Source organism: Dama dama, chromosome 2 (genome assembly GCF_033118175.1).
Source record: "Dama dama isolate Ldn47 chromosome 2, ASM3311817v1, whole genome shotgun sequence".
NCBI classification, from domain to species: domain Eukaryota; kingdom Metazoa; phylum Chordata; class Mammalia; order Artiodactyla; family Cervidae; genus Dama; species Dama dama.
The window spans coordinates 1,897,358-1,919,205 of NC_083682.1; the positions used below are offsets into that span (position 1 = coordinate 1,897,358).

At 64.1% G+C, this 21,848-nt stretch overlaps 1 protein-coding gene across 1 annotated transcript; it reads left to right on the forward strand.

Moving 5' to 3' along the window:
- The first annotated feature begins 1,435 nt into the window (after positions 1–1,435).
- CD81 (CD81 molecule) lies at positions 1,436–20,527 on the forward strand. Its single transcript, XM_061161348.1, has 8 exons — positions 1,436–1,717; positions 14,472–14,586; positions 17,556–17,653; positions 18,408–18,482; positions 18,745–18,849; positions 19,234–19,335; positions 19,664–19,750; positions 19,931–20,527. Exons 1-8 carry the CDS (start codon positions 1,652–1,654, stop codon positions 19,991–19,993), a joined length of 711 nt encoding a protein of 236 aa, XP_061017331.1. The 5' UTR covers positions 1,436–1,651; the 3' UTR covers positions 19,994–20,527.
- Positions 20,528–21,848: the final 1,321 nt, after the last annotated feature.

Below are 21,848 nucleotides of genomic sequence, written 5' to 3' on the forward strand. Positions count from 1 at the left end.
TTGGCAGGGAATGTCTGCATCACTGCAGGGAGTGGATGGGAGGACAGGGTGCCCAGGGCACCCAGACAAAAATGAAAGTGAAAGTGTTAGTCCCTCAGTCGTGTCTCTTTGGGACCCCATGGACTGTAGCAAGCCAGGCTCCTCTGTCCATGGAATCCCTCCTGGGGGCCTTCCAACCCAGGGATCAAACCCAGATCTCCCACATTGCAGGCAGATTCTTAACCGTCTGAGCCACCAGGAAAGCCACCTAGACAAGCGACTCTTCTAACCGAAGTCCTGTTCTGCCTCCTGGTCAGCAAAAAAGAATCCAGGCAGACCCCTCAATGACGTTACTTCTTTTGGTTATAACCTTCAACACGCACAAACCCCACACTTGTGCTCCTGGCTCTTCCAGAAGCGTGAAGCCGAAACAGGTTTTTAAATAAACCACCAAGAAAGCTACAGGACTAGCAGAGCCTCTCGGTGGATATGACACAGTAGCCACTGGGCTTCTTCAGCTGCTGAAATGCAAACCCCTGCACCATGAGCAAAATCGGCACGTCAGTCCCGGGCGGTGGCACTGGCCCCGTTTCAAGCGGTCCGTAGTTACTCGTGCCAGGGTGACTGCAGAGGCAGAGCTCCCGTCTCTCCAGCTGCGGTCAGCTTGCTGTCACCTGGGTGGAAAGCTTGACGAATCACCTCTCTGCCCCCCGCTTAGCTCAGGCAGTGAGGGCAGCAGGGAGCTCAGGAGTCAGCAGGCCTGCGGGTACTGGCACCACCAGGATTGCGTGAAACATGCCGCATGTCCCAGAGGTGGCCTGGGCCCCTTGGACGCAACACTGGCCCAGGGGACACCCTCTCCGTGACCTTTCCAGCACAGACTCCTCTACCAGCCCTCAGCGATTCCCCGTTTCCACGGGGCAAGGGCTTAGCAGCCTAGACCAGCTTCTAGGGTCTTCACGCCAGGGCCTCCTCCACGGCCTCCTCACTCCCGACCGGACCCGGCTTTCTGTCCCGGAAAGCGCTATGAACAAAGCGTGCTGCTGTCTGCGCTTAGCTGTTGGCCGGTGCATTACCTCCTCCATGGCGCCTTCTAGGATCGTCCCCAGGAGCCTGAAGGAGGAGGGGAAGTGAGTCTTCCCTGGCTGCAGGCCAGTCCTCCTGCGCGGCTCCTCGGGGAATCGAGCGTGCCCGCAGCCCAGGGATGCGTGCGGCGCCTGGCACTGCGCGCCCAGGCCCCTGCGTCCTGACTGCACTATCTGACACCCGAAGTGTGTGCGCCACAGGGGGAGGATCGTGCGCCCCTTCCCCGGGGGCCACGCTGCGGGCTGGGGCTCCGTCCACTCCGCGCTCCGGCAGCAGGGGCGGGGGCGGGGCCTCGGGGCGGAACCTGTGGGCGTGGCCTCGGCGCCCCGTAAATACCGGAGCGGGGCGCGCGCCCGGCCTCAGAGTGAGCGCGCAGCGGCTGCGAAGACTCAGGCGCGTCCCGGCCAGGCCTTCTGCTCGCCTCGTCCGCGGCCCTCCGCGTCCCCCGTCCGCGCGTGCCCCGCGCCTCCCGTCTGCGCACCCCAGCCTCCCGCCAGGCTCCCAGCCGCTCTCCAGGCCCCCAGGCCCCGCGCTCGACACCCAGGACAGGCACGCGCCCCGCAGGCCGCCCGCCGCCCGCGCCGCCATGGGGGTAGAGGGCTGCACCAAGTGCATCAAATACCTGCTCTTCGTCTTCAATTTCGTCTTCTGGGTGAGCCTGCACCGGGGGTGGGAGGGCAGTCCCCGATCCCGGCAGGCCGCGCACTCCGCTAGGCCCCGCCAAGGGGGCGCAGCCGGGCAGCCAAGTTGCGGGGCCACCTGTGTGCGCCCAGCCCGGGTGGGTGGGAGGGCCTAGGCCGGCGAGTCGCGAAGGCGGGGTCGTCCGGGGCCGCCGCGCCCCTCGACGGCGGGGCTGGGGCCTCTAAGACGGGTTTCGGGCCTCTGCGCGTCGGGACTCAGAGCCCCGCGGCCGGGCCCTTCGGGGACCTGGAGTCAGTTCCCGGCTGGTGATGGTGGTGGTGCGGTGGGTGCGTGTTCCGAACCCAGCGCCCGGCTACTGCTTAGTTCTCCTGACCGCTGTTTCTGGGACCACCCTGCTTCTTGAGGAAAGAGGGGCTCGAGGGCGGGGCTTGGGACGCCCCGCCCCCATGAGCTCATCAGGGCCGCCGCCCCTAGATGGGCGGCCCGGCCCGGTGCAGTGGCTGGCGGGTGGGCGGGCGGCCGAGGGGAGGTGGGGTGGCGCGCTACAGTTTGCCTGAGTCTCGGGGACGGTCCACCCCACTCTGGGCCCAGCTCAGTTCATCCTCCTGTTTGCTGTCGCCACCCTGGGGGTCGGTTTGGGGGTCTGTGCCCGGTCGAATCGCAGACAAGAAGCGCCCTGGACCCGGGTAGCCCGCGTGGCGGGGTGCCTGCATAGCGGTGCCCCCAGTTTGTGGGGCCGAGCCTCCTCATCCAGAGGTAGAGTCCAGCCCCTCCTCGCCCTGGGGCGCTGCAGAGGCTGTGAGGGGAGACGGGCTGAGCGGTGTTCCAAGCTGGCACAGGCAGGGGGCCCAGAGAGCTGGGCAACTCTGAGCCTGAGGGTGCTGGGGCGGGGTGGACGCCCAGCTCGGGGCTTGGAAAGAGATGCCCACAGGTGAGACGTCCTAGGGGTGCTGGAGGGTCTCCTGGGGCCTCTGGGCGGCAGGCCCGAGTTGTGTTTCCTGACCAGCCTTAACTGCTGGCTGCTGCTGGGTGAAGCTTTGGCTTTTGTTTCCATTTCCTGTTGCTGCTGGAATTAGGGGCGTGGAGATCTCTTGCTTTCCCCGGGGGGCGCCCAGGCGTGGATGTCGGAAGCCCCTCTGGCAGCTGTGTGCTGCCACCCCTCGGGGGTCCACGGGCAGGGTCCTGGGCCCCCTCCTGGCCCCTCGTTGCTTCTCCACCGCCCCAGGCTGCTAAGCTCTTGTCCTGGAGGATGAGGACTGTCTGCTGGATCTCAAGTCGACACGGGGAGGCTAAAGTTTTAAAATGGCTCCAGGAGAACTGTGTGGGCCTGGGGACCTCTGTTTGCCCTCCAGACGGTCCAGGGTCAGGTCCCGGGACAGTGTGGTATGTGTGGAGGGAGTAGGGCAGAGGCTGGGCTTGGGGGTGTCACATCCTGCCTGCAGGGGCGCCCGTGGCCATCGCCTCTGCCCTGGGGGTGGGAGCAGGGAGGCTGGCAGGATGGGCCAGGGGCCGGGCAGCCTTTACTGAGGGGCTGGCCTTGGTCTTGATTTAGTATTCGCCTGCTTTGGCCTTGGCAAATCTTGGACCAAGCTTCCCGGGGAAGCCCCTCCCACTGCGCGGCCTGGGAGGTCTCCAGGCAGACTCCCCCCACCCCCAGCTCCTCCCAGCTGCCTCTGGTAATTTCCCAGGTTTCCCAGGCAGCAGGGGCGGAGGCCTGACATCCCCCCCGGGGCCACTCTATTCAGACCCAGGAATTGCTTCCCCTCCCTCCCCTCCCATGCCCTTCAGAGCTCTGAGAAGTTGGCTTCCAGGGGCACGGAGCCGCCCACCCGTGGTGGGGAGCGGGGTGCCCCTCTCTGCACCCCCACCCCCAGCTGAGAGTGTGGGGCTGGGATGTGGACCCCGGTGGAGCCCCCAGCCCACTGCCCTGGTCCTGGCTCCCTCCCTTCTGAAGTGGGGGTCCTGTTAGTTCAGGAGCTGGGTGCTGGGCACGGTGGCCGCAGGGAGGACCATTCTGCTCGGCAGGTGTAGGCCATGATGTGCGGAGGGGGCTTCTGGCAGTTGGGTGCCTGGAGGACCCCGCAGGGCCAGCCCCACCCAGGCACCCCGGCCTCAGTGGCTCAGTGGGTGCCGGGGGCAGGAGCCAGGCCTCTGTGTGTCTGGATCCTGATCTGGGCACTTTCGCAAGTTTTGTTTCAGAGAGTAAAGCCCTCCCCGTGGGAGGCGGCGGCACAGGCCTGCTGGCATGCTGTCCTGGAAGGAGACGTCCCCACGCCCGCCCCCACACACCAGCGCACGCGCGCCCACACACAGACACACAGACACGGGCTCTCAGACACACACACATACAGGCTCTCACACACACAGACACATACGGGCTCTCACACACACACACACGGGCTCTCACACACACTCACACGGGCTCTCACACACACACACACAGAGGCTCTCTCACACACACACACACACACACACACACACACGGGCTCTCACACACACACTCACACGGGCTCTCACACACACACACACACACGGGCTCTCACACACAGAGACACACACACACACGGGCTCTCACACACACACACACACACACACACACACACAGAGGCTCTCACACACACACACACACACACACACACACGGGCTCTCACACACACACACACACACAGAGGCTCTCACACACACAGACACACACACACACGGGCTCTCTCACACACACACACACACAGAGGCTCTCACACTCACACACACACTCACACGGGCTCTCACACACACACACACACACACAGAGGCTCTCACACACACAGACACACACACACACACACACGGGCTCTCACAAACACACACATACACAGACACACACACACACGGGCTCTCACACACACGGGCTCTCACACACACACTCACACGGGCTCTCTCACACACACACACACACACACAGAGGCTCTCACACACACAGACACACACACACACGGGCTCTCTCACACACACACACACACACAGAGGCTCTCACACTCACACACACACTCACACGGGCTCTCACACACACACACACACACACACAGAGGCTCTCACACACACAGACACACACACACACACACACGGGCTCTCACACACACACACACACACAGAGGCTCTCACACACACAGACACACACACACACACGCACACACACATGGGCTCTCAGACACACACATGCACACACTCCCACGTGTCCACACCAGACCCTGGGCGCCTGTGGAGGTGGCCGAGGGCTGTGAGGTGGCCGGGCTGGGGGAGGAGTGGCCCGGCCCAAGCTGGGAGCAGGGCCTGGAGCCCCCGCCCGCTGGGGCGTGTGTGGGGGGCTGGGAGCCCCCCGGCGAGGCAGCTGGGACTCAGGGCCCTGCTGCTGGGGCACCTCAGGGCCTGTGCAGGCTCCCGCCCTGCGCTCCTGCCCAGCCCAGAGTGGGCGAGCCGTGGGAGCCCGCCGGCCACATCTGTGAAATGGGTGTGGTCACGGCCTCCCCTCTGCAACAGCGGCAGCCCTGGCCCCCCGCCCCCACCCCATGCAGTCAGGCCTCCTTCCGGAGGAGGCGGCTGGGGCCAGGCGGTTAGAGGCCCTGCTCACCGGCCTTTTGTGCTCGCGTCCAGATGGCACATGACTGTCTGTCACTTAGCGGTTCTGTCACCTTCCTTCCTGGGAGAGCGGCCAGACCCAGCCGGGCTCTGCTGGGGGCAGAGACTCCCTGCGCCCAGTGTCAAAGGGGCATGTGGCCTCCCCCGGTGACCCCGGGCGTCTGGCTGCCGGACTTTGGGCCACGGCTGCCGATCTGAGCCAGGCCGAGAAGAGGACGTCTGTGGTCTGTGCCCAGGTCAGGCTGGCACCAGGGGGTACAGACGTGGGAGCCCAGGCCCCGGCTGGCTCTGCTCCCGTGCCCTTGCACGTCCACCCCGTGGGGGCCCCCCACGGCCTCCAGCTCACTCTGCCTCCAGAGATGGAGCTCACCCTGATCCCTGTCTCTTACAGCTTTGAAGGCCAGGCAGAAATAAGCTCCCGCCAGACCACCCTTCTCCCAAATAATCTACCCACACACCTTCCCACCGCCTGAGAGCCGTGACAGGGGAGCCTGGGCCGTGATCAATAAGGTTTAGAGTCCAGCGCCCGAGGGACGGGCTGACGGCACGTTTGCACTGGTGCTGCGTTTTGGAGAAGGAGCCAGGTGGGGGGGCGGCCGGGGTGCAGGGCCCTGGCCCTGCCCACACCCTAGGACCTGGGCCAGGCTGCAGCCAGGCCTGGGTATTTCCCACCTTGGAGGCAGCACCGGCCGGTGGCCAGGACTGCCCACCCGGCAGGAGCAGATTCACTATGACAGGTTAGCAGAGTCTTTCTCCTGGGCCGTTTCCACCTGCCCGCTAGATGTGGTTTGACCCAGCAGGCTTCCTTCCAGAGCCTCTGGACTTCAGTGCCACCCCCCCACCCCAGCCCCCACTCCCTGCACACGCTTTGTTCTGTGGGGCCTGGCCTGAACCCCTACTCCCTACAGCAAAGCCGGTGCCGATTCACACAAGACCACCTGGGGCCTCCAGGTAGGCGCCCAGATGCTGGAGGAGTCCCTGCAGATGGTGGCCGATCAGTGGCGGGTTAGCCACCCTCCCTGGGCTTGAGGACTGCTGGGCTCCGCAGACAGGGAGGCGGCTTAGAGCCGGGGCTGGGGGTGGCGTTGGGTTCCTTAAGTGCCTGAGTCGGTGGTGAGGGTGCTTCGGGCAGGGGGCTCCAGAGCCCGGGTGTGGGTCGGGTTGCCACAGAGGCCTGGGGAGCAGGGCCCCCTCACCCTCTCCACTGAAGCTGTAGCCCTTATACCTTCAGAAAGTTGCTGCTCCCTGCACCCCAATTGCCAGGGAGATGTGATTGTGGGGAAGGTGAAGGACGGGAAGCCAGGCCCATGCGGAACTGGTGGGGGTGGGCCGGCGGCCCCCCCGGCATCCCTCGCCGTCACAGCGAACCTTCTGTAGCGACTCCCACGCCCAGGTCAGCCTGGGTCATAACTCTCCCTCGGGGAACGTCTAACAGCGCCCTGGAAACCTGCCTCCCTGCAGGTGGGTGCTGGGTTTGGTTCTGTGCTGCAGCCAGTAGCCGGCTATGGCTCAGGCTGTGACCCTGGGGTTACCAGGTGCCCCGGGCATCATCGGGGGGAGCAGGAGCAAGGACCCCGAGCTGCCTGCCTCCCCGGTCTCCAGTCCCGGGTGCTGGGAGACCTAGAGCTCGATAGCGTGGGTCTTAGGGGCACGGAGGCTACCAAGGGGCAGCGGGCCTGGGAAGCGCCCCCCGCAGTCCTGCCTGCTCAGGGCTCACGGGGTGTCTCCCTCGCACACAGCCGAGGTCCTTTCTGCTCCCCACCCCAGGGGCTCAGCTGCCCGCCCTCTGGATGGACAGTCTTCCCCTCTGTCCCCGAGATAACAGCTCTAGCCCACGTGAAACTCCCCTGCGCCTTCCCCTTGCCTGTAAGGGGCGATAAGGAGCCTGAGGTTCCAAGTGGCCCACATGAGGAAGTGGTCGGAGCAGGCTGGGAACAAGGGCCCTTCCTTCAGCCGCTGTGGTTCAGGGCCGGCATGGCTCCAGGGCGAGTGGCTGTGCCCGGGCTTGTGGCCAGCAGGTGTTGGCCGGACACCCTGAGCTGCCCCAGGGCCCCTCTGCGCGCCTCTGCCCCCTGCCCTGGCCCAATCACCTCCTCTCTCCCTCTGCAGGGGGCGCCCAGCCCACCAGACCCTCCTTGTCTGATGTGTGTGTGGCCCCCTGCAGCCCAGCCTTGGGACGGCAGTGTCCACATGCGCCCCCCACCCCCGCGCAGGGGCCGAGGGGGCAAAGGGACAGCCCACACGAAGGGCTCTTTCAGCCGGTGGGGTGGGTTTGGGGCGGGGGAGCAGGCCACTTCCTGGGCCCCTTGCCACAGTGGGCGGTAGGCTCGGGAACTGGCCCAGAAAGTGACCAGGCCTGCTCTGCTGGGCCCCGGGAGGCGGCGGGGGCCTGTGTTCACCTCCCAGCAGGAGAGGGCTCTGGGATCCCCCGCTGGCGGGGCCCTGGGGGTCCCGAGTCCTTCCCCACCCCCACGCCTATTTTTAGAGGCCAGGCCAGGCGGCTTCCTGAGGTCAAGGGGGCTGGAGAGGGGTTTCCGCTTCCTGGCTGAGCCGAGGGTCCTCCTCTGTCCTTCCTTCCTTCCTGCCTTGACTGGGCGGCTCTGTTCCCAGAGGGCATGGCAGGACTCCAGGAGCGCAGAGATGGGCCCCATGTCACCCTGTCTGTCCTCATGGCGGGCGGGGGTGGAGGGTCAGCCTGCAGGACCGGGTCCCGGCCCCGCCCGAGCGGGGTGCCCTCTGACCCCGCTGACCCTCCACGCCCGTTAGCAGGGTCTGGGCTGCGCCTCTGCCCTCTGACCTGTCCCAGGGTCTGCAGGGGGCACTTCCTGCCCTGCTCCCTTCCTGTGGCCTTCACTGTCCTTCTGGGCGGGTCTCCAGGCCCCAGGACCTCTCGGGTGCTGAGCCGTGTGGGCACTTGCTGGCACGTCTCCCCAGCCAGAGGGTGTGCCCCTCGGGGTGGCGCGGAGCCGGAGCCCTTCCTGGGTCAGACAGCTGTCCTCCCTGACAGCGCTGGACTCTGAGGGCATGAGTGCCGGGGGGCTGCCGGGGCCCAGCTGCCGATTAAGGGGGCGCAGGGGTGCACGAGTGTCCTGCCGCTCCTGGAACGTGTGGGCACACTTGGGGCGACTACACGGCCGGCGCCTGGGGGTGGGGAGGTGCCCGAGGCCTGGCGGGGGTGGTGGGGGGCAGCAGGCTCAGCTGAGAGGGGAAGCGGGGAAACACCCGCTCCTTCTCCATTTCAGCTGCTTCTTGGAAATGCAGACTGGCTGGGCGGGAACCCAGTGTACTTGGCAGCTCCCCCACCCCCTCTTCCTAGCTGACGCTATTATTTATTAATTCTGGGAAAGGAGGGAAGAAGAAAGAAACAGAAACTGAACCTTCAAAGCATCACAAACAGCCGGGGCCGTCCCCTGGGGCGGAGCCCTCCGGTCATCCCAGCGGCGGGTCCACCAGCCCCTTCCTGAACTGCTGCCCAGCCTCGCCTCCAGCAGGAGCAGGCTCGGGTGCACCCCCAGCTCGGGTGCAAGAACAGGTGGCGGCAGCCCTTCCGACAGGCCGGCTGGCGGGAGGGGGGAGAGGGAGCCGTGCGGACCCCACCAGGGACCGGCCTGCCCGACCCTCCCAACGGCCGTCCCAGCAGTCGCCAGCGCTGTCGGGCGCGCTCTGCCCATGTCCGCGTGCGCACCGTGCATTCCTCACTGTGCACACGAGGGTACTGGCGGCAGGAAGACGCCCGGGCGGTCCGAGGTGACTGGAAGCTCCGGTTCCCACGCAGCGCCAGGACGGCATGCTTTCTGTTAACACCGGACTCTGTTTTGTAGCGGGCGTATCCTTAGTTATCCAGTTCCTTGTTTGACGTTAAACCTCAGTTCTGTGGACAAGATTTCAACATTTCCAGATGCTTCCTGCTGGCCACTGGAATCCTGGGGTCCTGACCTCGGTGAAGAAGGCAGCCAGGATCCTTCGGGACTTGCTGCTTAGAAGTCCAGTAGACAGGGATCTAGGTGTGGGGGCTTTTAAACAGCCTGTGTGACAGCGTCAGCCGCACGTTTAAGATGCATAATCTGGGGGCTGCCCTGCTGGCTCGATGGAGAAGCCGCCGCCTACCAGTGCAAGAGGTGTGCGGGTTTGATCCCTGATCCGGGAAGACCCCGCATGCTGCGGAATAACGGAGCCCGTGGGCCGCAGCGGTGAGTCTGTGCCCCAGAGCTGGTGCCACGGCAATGAGAAGCCCCCACTGCAGCCAGAGAAAGCCCTGCAGCGGTGAAGACCCAGCACGGCCGCAAACAGGATGTCTTCAAAAGTAAAGGCTTCCTTGGCGGCTCTGACGGTAAAGAATCTGTCTTCAAGGCAGGAGACCCAGGTTCAATCCCTGGATCGGGAAGATTCCCCTGGAGAAAGGAATCACTTACCCACTCCGGTATTCTAGCCTGGAGAATCCCACGGGCAGAGGAGCCTGGTGGGCTACAGTCTGTGGAGTCACAAAGAGTTGGAGATGACTCAGTGACAAATTTTCACTTTCTTTTTTACCCAGCCCCCCAGGAAGGCCAAACTAAACTCGGGTCCAGAGTACGCATGTATTCTGTCCCAACAACCCTTGGTTTTGACGACCTGCTCAGCGTCTTCATGCGCCTGGCTCTTGAAGGATTTTCTCTTTGGCAAACTATAGGGCTTCCCCTTTTTCATACTGTTCATGGGGTTCTCAAGGCAAGAATATGGAAGTGGTTTGCCATTCCCTTCTCCAGTGGACCACATTTTGTCAGAACTCTCCACCATGACCTGTCTGCCTTGGGTGGCCCTACATGGCATGGCTCCTTTGAGTTAGACAAGGCTCTGATCCATGAGATCAGGTTGGTTAGTTTTCTGTGATTGTGGTTTTCAGTCTGTCTGCCCTCTGATGGAGAAGGACAAGAGGCTTATGGAAGCTTCCTGATGGGAGAGACTGACTGAGGGGTAAACTGGGTTTTTAACTTATATGCAGAGTACATCATAGGAAACGCTGGGCTGGAGGAAGCACAAGCTGGAATCAAGATTGCCGGGAGAAATATCAATAACCTCAGATACGCAGATGACACCACTCTTATGGCAGAAAGCGAAGAAGATCTAAAGAGCCTCTTAATGAAAATTAAAGCGGAGAGTCAAAAAGTTGGCTTAAAGCTCAACATTCAGGAAACTAAGATCATGGCATCCAGTCTCATCACTTCATGGCAAATAGATGGGGAAACAGTGGAAAAAGTGGCAGACTTTATTTTGGGGGGCTTCAAAATCACTGCAGATAGTGACTGCAGCCTTGAAATTAAAAGATGTTTACTCCTTGGAAGAAAAGTTATGACCAACCTAGACAGCATATTAAAAAGCAGAGACACTACTTTGCCAACAAAGGTCCGTCTAGGCAAGCCTATGGTTTTTCCAGTAGTCATGTATAGATGTGAGAGTTGGACCATAAAGAAAGCTAAGCACTGAAGAATTGATGCTGTGGTGTTGGAGAAGACTCTTGAGAGTCCCTTGGACTGCAAGGAGATCCAACCAGTCAATCCTGAAGGAGATAAGTCCTGGGTGTTCATTGGAAGGACTGATGCTGAAGCTGAAACTCCAATACTTTGGCCACCTGATGCAAAGAGGTGACTCATTGGAAAAGACTCTGATGCTGGGGAAGATTGGAGGCAGGAGGAGAAGGGGACACAGAGGATGAGATGGTTGGATGGCATCACCAACTCAATGGACATGAGTTTGAGTAAACTCTGAGTTGGTGATGGACAGGGAAGCCTGGTATGCTGCAGTCCATGGGGTCACAAAGAGTCGGACACGACTGAGCGACTGAACTGAACTGATAGGGCTTCCCAGGTGGCGCTAGTGGTAAATAACCCACCTGCCGATGCAGGAGATACTAGAGATGTTGGTTTGATCCTTGGGATGGGAAGATCCCCTGCAGGAGGACATTGGAACCCACTCCAGTATTCTTGCCTGGAGAATCCCATGGACAGAGGAGCCTGGCGGGCTACAGTCCTTGGGGTCGCAAAGGAGTCGGACACGACTGAGCGGCTGACACTTTCAGTTTCACGCGACCTGGTGGGTTTTGAGGTAGGAGGCACCCGCGGACACCCTGCCTGCCACCAGGAGAGCGTGCACAGCCCTCACCCCAGCTGAGCCTGGGGACACCGCCTCCCCGCTCCAGGCGACCACTAGCCTGTCACTGGTGTCCGGGTCTGCATGTCTTAAGTTTGTAAAAGTTTTTCGGGTCCTTAGTTCCCTGACCAGGGATTGAACCTGTGTCCTCTGCATTGCAAGCGTGGAGTCCTAACCCCTGGACCGCCAGGGAAGTCCCTTTTATACTTTTTATATGAAGGGAATCAGAAGGTGGGTTGTCCCCGGCTTGGGGGCTTACCGGGAAAGCACATGTGTATGGGCATGAATGTCCACCCCCACCCCCCACTTAGGGCAGTACCTGGGGGTGCAGGGGCTGGGCACCGGCTGGCGGTGGGGGGAGTGTCCTGGGTCCCCTGCCCCCCGCTCTCGCCGGCACCTGGTCTGTCTCCGTCTCACTGTGGTTTCGTTTGCGTCTCCCCTGGGACCGGTGACGTTGGGCATATTTCCGTGTGTTTATTTGCTGTGTGCGTTTTTTCTGTGGTGAAGTGTCTGTTCAGGCTCAGGTTTTCGTGAGGTTTCTTGGCCTGTTTTTTAAAAATCGGGTTGTTTGTTTTCTTGCTGAGTTTTGGAAGTTCTTGACACCTTTTGGGTCTGGGTCCTTGTTAGCCATTTGCCAGCGCCTGTCCATGCTAGTCTCCGAAGAGCAGGCTTCTTTCAGACTTGGGGGTTTTCTGGGACCCCCGCCCTGCCCTCCTGGGGTGGGCTTGGGGGGGTCGCAGTGCTGCTTTGCCCGTCCTCTGTAGGTGACCATAGGTGAGTGCTCACCACCCCCCAGACTGGGCTGGTCACCACCACGACTGCCTTCCCCAGGCCCACCCCAGCGGGCGTGTGCGGGGCCTGGAATGGCCGAGGAGGGGGCACTCTAGCACCAGGCTCCCCATGCCCTGTCGGCCCCTCCGGAGGGTGGGGGGGCACAGGGAAGTCTGGAGAGCGCAGCCCCCCTGCACATCCTGGCGTCTGTGCTGGGAAGCCCTTCCCGAGGCAGGAGAGGTGGGGGCTCTGCCTGCCCCCCGGACCCCCTGCCTTAGCGCCTGGGGGTGGGGCAGGCGTGACCCTCACTGCTTCTGTTAGGACCAGGTGCCCCACATGGGCCTGTGCCTTGGGCCCTTGGGGTGAGGGGCTGCAGGGGGAAGATGGGGGTCCCAGCGCAGCCGGGGGGCGGGAAGGGCCCCTCCACGCTCAGCGCCCCTTGCCGTGGGGACACCGAGGCTGAGTCGGGGTTTGGGGCCTGGCCTCTGGGGCCACAAAGGGAGGCCCGGATGAGGCTCCCCACCCGGCCCGCGCGTCCCGGACTCTCACAAAGCGCTCTCTGGACCACAGTTTCCAAACAGAATAAGTGGTGGTTTCCAGACAGAGTTACCACGGCAACCCTCAGCCTCACCACCGCCTCCCCTGGAGGCGCAGATGGCAGCCGGCTGAGCCAGGAGCTGGGACTCCCTCCGGAGCCGCCCGCCTCACCACCCCCCACCTCCCCTGCTCCGGTACCCCTCTCATGGGTGTGACGGGCACCCGGGGCAGCCTCAGGAGGCCTGCGGCCCAGGCACTGCCCTTCGCAGGGTGCGCAGGGCCCAGGTGCCCTGGGAAGGACCCTGCTGGTCCCGCGTGATGCCCTCGGTTGGGGAGTGGTGGGGGGCGGGAGCACGGCAGTGCCTCCATCCTGGGGGGGTGGGGTTTGGGGGTGCTGCCCGCTCCAGGGAGGGTTGCCAGCAGCATCCCCTGGCAGGGGCAGCCCTGCTGCTGCCAGGCGCCAACGGTCCCCAACGGTCCCCGCCTTATCGTGCGCGGAGCCAGCCCCGTGTGGGAGGGCCTGGGTGGGGCTGCGAGCCTCCCACCCCAGCAGTGTCCCATGTGCCCTGCCTGGAGATCCCTGGGGGGCAGCCCGTGGGGCCGGGGCCTGGTGTCCCTCTTGCTCCACTGAGCGTGGCCCCCACTGGTGACTTTGGGCCCCGCTCAGGGGCTAGCACTGGGCCGGCCAGGTGGTTTTCTTGGGGCCTGTGTTTTGGTTTCTCTTCCTCTTTGGACAGAGATCCGACGGTCTGTGTAGGAGCTGGTGCTCGAAGCTCCAAAGGCAGGCAGTGCCTCGCTGGTGGGGGAGCCCGGGGGCGCCTGCCTGGCCGGGTCAGATGCTCAGACGCGGGCCTGGCCTCGAGGCGCCCTCAAGGGCAGACCCCGCCTACCCCTGAGCCACCGTCCTCTGGGGGGTGAGTCAGCCGGAAGCCCCCACCCCCACGCCAGGCTCTGCAGGAGCCCCCCTTCCTGCCTGCTCTCAGGGCGGCCCGCCCCCGGCTGTCTGGGCTGCACAGCGAGCTTCTTCCTCCCCCAGCAGCCTCCCTCTCTCAGACAGCAGCCAGCAGCCTCTGCTCTAATTCCCCCGCCAGGGCCCGGTGGCATCAGATTGCCACCCCTCACCGTGTCCTGGCAGCAGAGACTTGGCGTTCACTCCGTGGAGCTCCCGGACGGGCTGGCTCGGGACAGTGCCACCCCCTCGGAGGAGGGCTCGGCCTTCCCCAGGCCGCAGCCCCGGTGTGGCCTCTGGCCAGATTTAGCAAGTAAAACACAGGGCAGCAGTTAAACTTCGCGGCAGGTGAACAGTGGGTGCTGTTTGGCACGCATGTGTTCCGGGCAGTGTTTGGGACACACCTGACAGTAAAGAAGTGTTTGTGAACAACTGGGTGTCTGAGTCTCACCGACACCCTGGCCGCAGTCTCCCGTGGTGCTTGGTGGGGGGGTCTGCACGAGCCCCCAGTCCCCCTGCCAAAGCCCGCCTGGGGCGTCCGGAAAACCAAGGGGGCAAAGCAGGCACGAGGCAGTGGGCAGCCCAGACCCCAGGCCCTGTGAGCCCAGGGCCTGTGACCCCGGGGCCCTGTGAGCCCTGCCCTTGGTGCTGACCCGGCAGAGGGAGGGCCCGGGGCCGCCTCTCTCTGCGCCTCTGCGTGGGGGATTCACATGCACCACAGCCGGTCTCTGAGCCGCATGTGACCAGTGCCCTGTTCTCTCCCCAGCTGGCCGGAGGTGTGATACTGGGCGTGGCCCTGTGGCTTCGTCATGACCCGCAGACCACCAACCTCCTGTATCTGGAGCTCGGAGACCGGCCCGCCCCCAACACCTTCTATGTGGGTAAGTGAGGGGATGGGCTGCAGACCCTGGGCAGCTCTGGGCTGGGAGGTGGCAGGAACGGGCCACTGGGGGGTGTGGTGGTAGCTCAGTCAGGCTGCAGACAGGCAGCCAGGAGGGCTTCCAGGAGGAGGCGACTCACTGGGGCTTGCTTCTCCCTGGGGCAGGGAGGATGAGGCCCCCCAGCAAGAGCTCGGGGGTGGGGTGAGGGGTTACGTCAGCCTGGGGGCCCTGAGGGGCCTGGGCGCCCTCTGCAGTTGTGCCAGGGCCTGCCTGGGCCGGGGTGCTCCCAGGGAAAGCTGGATCCCCTCTGGCTGGGGATGGGAGCCAGGGCGGAGAGCGGCAGCTGGGTGGGCGGGGGTGCGCTGCCTTTCAGGGAGGCTCCTGGGCGGGGTGGGGCTGGATGCCTGGGCTGCCTGGGGCCCCACCGGCTGCCTTATTAGGCCTCGGCCCTTCAGGCATCTGTCAGGCTGGGTGTGGGGTGGGGGCCCCCTGGGGCAGGGGTTCTGCCTCCCACTGTGTGCAGCTGTGCCCCTCCTTCCGGTCCCGCCCCCCCCCCCCCCCCCCCCCAAGATGGGCCTGGTTCCCGGGGAGCTCAGGGAGGGTGTGCGGAAATGCTTCTGTCCTTTAAAGGACTGGCCCCTGGGTGGGCCCCTCGCACCCCCACAGGCAGAGCAGCAGGCAGGAAGCCTGCAGGGCTCATGTGGGGCCCGCGACCACCCGCCGCCCTGCGTGGACCCTGTAAGGGGTCCCAGTCCTTCCCAGGCGCTGCTTGGGGGCCCCCACACTCGGGATACACGTTTGGCTGCTGGGCTGGGGGTGGCCCACACTCACCATCCCACTCGGGCGCCCCAGGGCCATGGAGGTCCTCTTTGGGCCGGGCCCCGGGAGGGCTGGAGCCCGTGGTCTGGTGGCGGTCTCCGGGGCCAGCCCTCCACGGAGGGTCCCCAGCCCTTGTCCGCAAGATCCCCGGCTCCCCACCCTCCAGGCTGCGGGGCCCCCTCAGGTCTGAGTCTCAGGCAGAGAAAAGGGGACTGTGACCCGCCTCCCCCCCTACATGCCAGGCACCCTCAGAGCCAAGCGATCAGCCTTGCCCACACGTCTGAGGACGCACGACTGTTCTCTGAGGCCTCTGGACGCTCGAGGGGTTTCTCCCCGGGGCTCCTCCCAGGCCTCTCCTCCCCCTCCCCAGGGCCCGCCCCCGCGTGGCCACGGTCCTCTGTCCACGTCCGCCTCTCCGAGCTCTTGGTGCGGGGCCATGGGCTCCCCTGGGCGCACCGTTGGGGAAGGCGGTCCCTCCCCTCGTGGCTCGGCTGGCTCCTGCTCTCAGCCTAGCGTGTGGCCTGGCAGCCAGGAGAGGAGCTGGAGGCCACCTGCCTCAGGCTGGACGGGGCAAGGGTGGCAGTGGGCTGCAGACCTGGGTGGCCCCGTGCGGCCCCCTGGGGACACAGTCCGGGGCAGACGTGTGGGGGTCTGGGGAGACCTTGGCAGAAGGCTGGGGGCTGGGCCCAGGCTGCGGTGGGAAGGGTCCTGTGGCGAGGCTTGTGGGGGGGCGTGGCTGGCGTTGCCGGTGCCCCTCCAGCCCGTTCCGCCACATCACGCCGTTGCTGGGCCTGAGGGCCCCCCTCGGGAAGGAGTGAAGGAGTGCTGGGCCACCTGGCAGGCTGGGAAGCAGCCCCTGGGCCCAGGCTTCTGCCACGCCACCATGCCACCAGGGGAGGGGGCCTCTCAGAGCCCCTCTAACTGCAGCGTCCCTGCCCACCTGGGGCCTGCCTTCCGGAACCCCCTGGCTGGCTCCGATGCAGACGGGTAGGTGGGGGCAAACGTGGGCCCTGACACGAGCTCTCTGTCCGCTGCCGGGAAGTCGGGGTGTCAGCGGGGCTCCAGCAGCACCCAGGCCGTGCGGCAGGGCCCGGGAGGGTCCCTGGCCTCACTGGTCAGAGCCAGAGCCCACTGCAGTGGGAAGCCTGGCACTGGAGGGGGGACTGGGGGCCGGCACCTGCCAGGGTGCCCCTCCCTGGCGCCCTTGCCATCCCGCTGAGCCTCAGGAATGGCCATGGGGATGGGAGTCTCGGAACCTGGCCGTGTCCAAGTGAGGAGCCCCCGGGGCTTCCCCTTGGCCAGGTCCACTTGGGGTCGCCCAGAGGTTCTGTCTGGTCCAGAGGGGGCCCCAGGCTTCTTCTGAGCCTGGCAGTGGGTCCCAACTCCCAGACTTCTCTAGAGACTGGCCAGGCAGGGCCAACAGGCCCTTGGCACCACGGCCCTGGGACCTGGTGTCCTAGCTCTGTCCTAGCTTCGCCTGCTGCGTAACCATGGCAACTGGGGGGCGGGGGGTGGGCCCAGGTCTGCTGGAAGGCCTAGGGTTGTGGGAAGTCTTTGGAGAGACGTGGTCAGTATTTCAAGGGGTGAGGGCCCCTTGTGGCTGGGCTGCAGACTCAGGGAAGGGCTGTGTGGCCATCAGTGAGTGCTGGGCAGGCCAGGAGGACAGACTGACCCTATGTGTCTCTCTCAAGTGAGGGGGCCAGCAGACCCCAGGGCTCCGCTTCGCCCCCCAGGCCAGTAGCTGGGCCCTTGGCGTCAAGATGCGGGTGACTCTCCAAGGCCCACCAACCAAGCCACGGAGGCTCTCAGGAATCAGAGTGTGTACAGGTGGTGGGGTCAGGCTGAGGCTCCTGAATACTCACGACTGGCCATTTGGTCCTGGCCCTGGCGACGCCTGCCTCCCTCCACGTCTCAGAGGAGGGAGCTGAGGCCCACAGAGGTGCCCACACGGCCCTGCCAGGCCGCTTCCCCCTGGAGGCTCCTCTCCAAGCCGCTGATTTGGGCGCCTGACCTCCTCCCGGCAGGGGGGGCACCAACACCTGGTGGGCCCTCTGGAGCCCCGGGCAGTGTTGTGCGTGCCCAGCACAGGGAGGAGGGCTGGGGGCTCCGGGACGGTGGGTCGCTGAGGGTGCCCTCTCTCTCCGCGGCAGGCATCTACATCCTTATTGCCGTGGGTGCCGTGATGATGTTCGTTGGGTTCCTGGGCTGCTACGGGGCCATCCAGGAGTCCCAGTGCCTCCTGGGCACGGTAAGGTCCTGGGCTGGGCATGGGGCGGGGTGGGGGCCGGCCAGGGGGCAGAACCAGGAGCTCGGTGCCAGTCTGGCCCTGCGAACCTCCCGTGAGTGCCAGCTCTCCGGCTGCCCCAGTTTGTTCTCGGACCCCACCGTGGCAGATGGCCGCTATGTCTAGTTTTTTGTCTAGTTCCTGGTTGTAAGTCCCAAAGTTGCTTCTCTCTCTCTTCTTTCTTAAAACGAGCAACAGATACGGTAAAGGGTGAGTCCCCACTGCAGGACCAGCATCAGGTGTCCCTGGGAAGTCACCTACCCACAGGAAGCAGAGGCCTGTCCGTGCTGCCCAGGGCCTGGCGTCTGGGTGGTGTGGGCTGGGGAGTCTGCGCCTGTGTCTCCGTGGGGGGCTCCTGGGCGCACCACAGTGACCCCCTTCCCACAGGTTTTGCTCCCTGTCCCCTCCCCCCGGCCCAGAGCCAGCCTTGCCCTCCCTCCACGCAGCCGAACTGTCCTCTGGAGCCCAGTCCCTCGGGGCTGATGAGAATGGTGGCAGGTCAATACCGGCTCGAGTCCCAGACACCGCTTCACATGGTTCATCCCCGTCAGGGCTGGGGTGGGTGGGTGGGTGCCGCCGAGCACCCCACACGCGCCTGTGGGTCCCTGGGTTGCTCGTCGTCTATGGAAGGCGAGCCCCTGCCGGCCTCAGGAAGCCCTGGGCCTCCTCTGGCCTGCTCTGACCTCCTCTCTGCCCTCCCCTCCTCTCCCCTCCCCAGTTCTTCACCTGCCTGGTGATCCTCTTTGCCTGTGAGGTGGCCGCTGGCATCTGGGGTTTTGTCAACAAGGACCAAGTGAGTCATTTGCAGGTGGTGGGGCAGGGGTGCTGGTGGGGAGGGCAGGGGCTCAGCCTGGGGGTGCTTCTCTGGGCGGGCTCTTTGGGTAGGAAGCCACAGAAGGCTTCCTGGAGGAAGGGGGCGCGGCGGCCGAGTGGAAGGCAGAGCCCCCCACCCCCAGCTCCGGGCGGCGGGTCCATCCTGACCTTCCAAGAGAGCCAGGTGAAGGCACATCTCTGGGGGGACAGTCCCCCTGTGCTGTGAGCACCTCCTTCCCCAGATCGCCAAGGACGTGAAGCAGTTCTATGACCAGGCCTTGCAGCAGGCCATAGTGGACGACGAAGCCAACAACGCCAAGGCCGTGGTGAAGACCTTCCATGAGACGGTGCGGAGGGGCTGGGGGCACTGGTGGCGGGGGAGGGGGAGCGGTGGACGTCCAGGGAGCCTGGGGAACCAAGGGAGAGGCCCGGGCTACAGGTTTTGTCCTCTTGATGTGACCTCAGCCTGGAGCGGGAGGGGCACTGGGGCCTGGCGGCCCCACTCTTGGGCACTTGGGCTCTTCTGGGGTTCCCTGGCGGGAACTGGGTGGGCCAGGCCAGCCGGGGTGCAGCGCAGCTGAATGGAAGGGTGGGGAGGAGTGGGCCTCTCGGCTTGGTTCTCCCCCAGGAGGGGACCGCCTCCAGCCCCCAGGCCAGGACGGCTCCTGGGGCCTCTGCAGCCCGCGGGACACGTGCCCAGGGCTGATGGCGGGCGCCCTCCATCCCTGCAGCTTAACTGTTGTGGCTCCAACACGCTGACCACACTGACCACCTCTGTGCTCAAGAACAGCCTGTGTCCCTCTGGTGGCAATGTCATCACTAATTTGTTCAAGGTGCGTGGTGATTCCCCTGTTTGGCTGCCGCCCCTTAGTGGGTCCTGGGTGGTGACAGGGCTCCCGGGGCTCCCACAGGCCACGGCCAGGCCACAGTCATGCCGGGCCGTGCAGTGGCTGGAGTTGGGACTGCGGGCCAGCCCAGGCCCGACGGTGCTTCGTGGTCTCTGAGCCGGGGAGGGTGCCCTCAGCATGCTCCCTGTTCACACCGGCCAGAGACCAGGTGCTGTTCACGCCTCTTCTGGGGGCCCCTCCACGGGGCCCTGGGCTGCTGCCTCGTGGGGTCAGAGGATAGGCGCCTCTGACTGCCCTCTGGCCGCCCCTGCAGGAGGACTGCCACGGGAAGATTGACGAGCTCTTCTCGGGGAAGCTGTACCTCATTGGCATCGCGGCCATCGTGGTCGCTGTGATCATGGTGAGTGGGGCGGACCGGCTCTGCTTGGGGATCCCCCCACACTGGGGGGCTCCGAGAGCTGACTGAGCTGACCCCCCGGGGGTCTCCACCCCCTCCCCACGGGGTCTGGGAGCGGATCACCCGCCCACGCCCTCCCCAGGGGCTTCTGGGAGCTGACTGCCCGCCTGCCCCTCCCTGCAGATCTTCGAGATGATCCTGAGCATGGTGCTCTGCTGCGGCATCCGGAACAGCTCAGTGTACTGAGCCCGCGGCCACTGAGGCCTCGGGGAGGGGCCTCGGGGACCCCAGCAGTGCCCCCCAGAGTGGCCCGGACACTTCTGAGGAGGGGCCGTCGCCACCTGTGTATATAACCTCCTGGCATCACTGCTACACTTATCAGCTTTTTTACTTTTGAGGTTTTGTTCTTGTCCTGAAGCTTCCTGTTAATTGTCCTTTTGGGGCTGACGTCACCTGTAGGTGGCGTGTGAGTGGACTGTGGGGACTGCAGGGCAGGGGCCCCCTCTGCTGCTTGGGGGCTCTGCTTGCTCAGCCAGGCCTCTCCTGGGGGCCACTAAGGGCCGTCCGGCCGAGCTGCACCCACGCGCCCGTCCCCATGGTCGGCACACACGCTCAGCCTTTTTTTAATCCTTGTTCCTTTCCGGCCACCTGTCTCTAGAGCTGGGTCTACGAGCAGCCTTATGCCTTCAATGCGCACCTCTCCTTTCTAACGCGTCACCTTCAATTGTAATTACATCTTGAAAAGTCATTCAATAAAGAAGGAAAAACCAGGCATGCTAACACTGTCTGGCCCCTCCATGTGCCCGTGGCCTCTGAGACCCGGGGGGCGGCCTGAGGGGCCGAGGAGCCTGGCATGGGTGGTGCTCAGCTCTCTGGATCTCACTGGTCCCAGGGTGTGCCACCGACCCTGTTGGCGGATGCCAGTGGGGCCCCTTTCTTGGGCCTTGTGTTGCCAGCAGCAGCCTTACCCGGCCCTCACTCCCATCCCTGTTCCTGGGCACTACTGCCTGGGGGTGGGGGTGGGGGGGAGCCCTGCGAGGGGGGGGGGGAGCAGGACGACCCAAAAATGATGGTTCAGGATGCAAGGGCCCTGCAGACTCCCCTCCCGCTCCTGAAGGTCAACTCCGTAGGAGTCCCTCCCAAGGGTCTCGTCTCTTCCTGTCTAGCTGGTTGTAACCTCCTGTCAAGGGGCTGGGTGGCCCTGTCTTCCAGGGGTTGGAGGTGAAGCCCTCAGCCACTCCCTGGGGGAGCCCACCTGGCTCAGCCGCGGGGACTGAGGCCCAGCCAGAGGCTGCTGCCCCTGCTGGGAATGCTGGGTAATGTCACCATGAGCTGCAGGCAGGTACTGACTCGCCTGTGCACTAAATTGACCTCTTGAGACTCCAAGTCCCTCACTGGGATTCGTATGTCAAGGGTTCCTGGTGGCCTTCTTGGGGGCTGATATTGGAAACTAGGTCCCAGCCCTGTATTGGGGATCACAGGGCCTCCGTAGGCCTGCTCCTCCAGAGTCCAAATAGGGACTGGTGGGTTGGGAGACAGATGGCCCAGGGAAGCTGCTCCTTTTTACTTCTCCCTGTGCCGCAAGACCCTCTTCAAGCTGTGATGTGAATTAGTGCCTGGGGTGGCCTGGACTCCCTCATTCCTGGTGAGACCCTGTGTGTGGGCACCTTTAGGGATGACATGCCCCCAGTTCAGCTCAGTCACTTAGTCATATCTGACTTTTTGCGACCTCATGGACTGCAGCATGCCAGGCCTCCCTGTCCATCATCAACTCCTAGAGTTTACTCAAACCCATGTCCATTGTCGATGATGGCATCCAACCATCTCATCCTCTGTTGTCCCCTTCTCCTCCTGCCCTCAGTCTTTCCCACCACGAGGGTCTTTTCAAATGAGTCCGTTCTTCACATCAGGTGGTGTGATGTGAAAGTACTGGAGTTTCAACTTCAGCATCAGTCCTTCCAATGAACATTCAGGACTGATTTCCTTTAGGGTGGACTGGTTTAATCTCCTTGCAGTCCAAGGGACTCTCAAGTGTCTTCTCCAACACCACAGTTCAAAAGCATCAATTCTTTGGTGCTCAGCTTTCTTTATAGTCCAACTC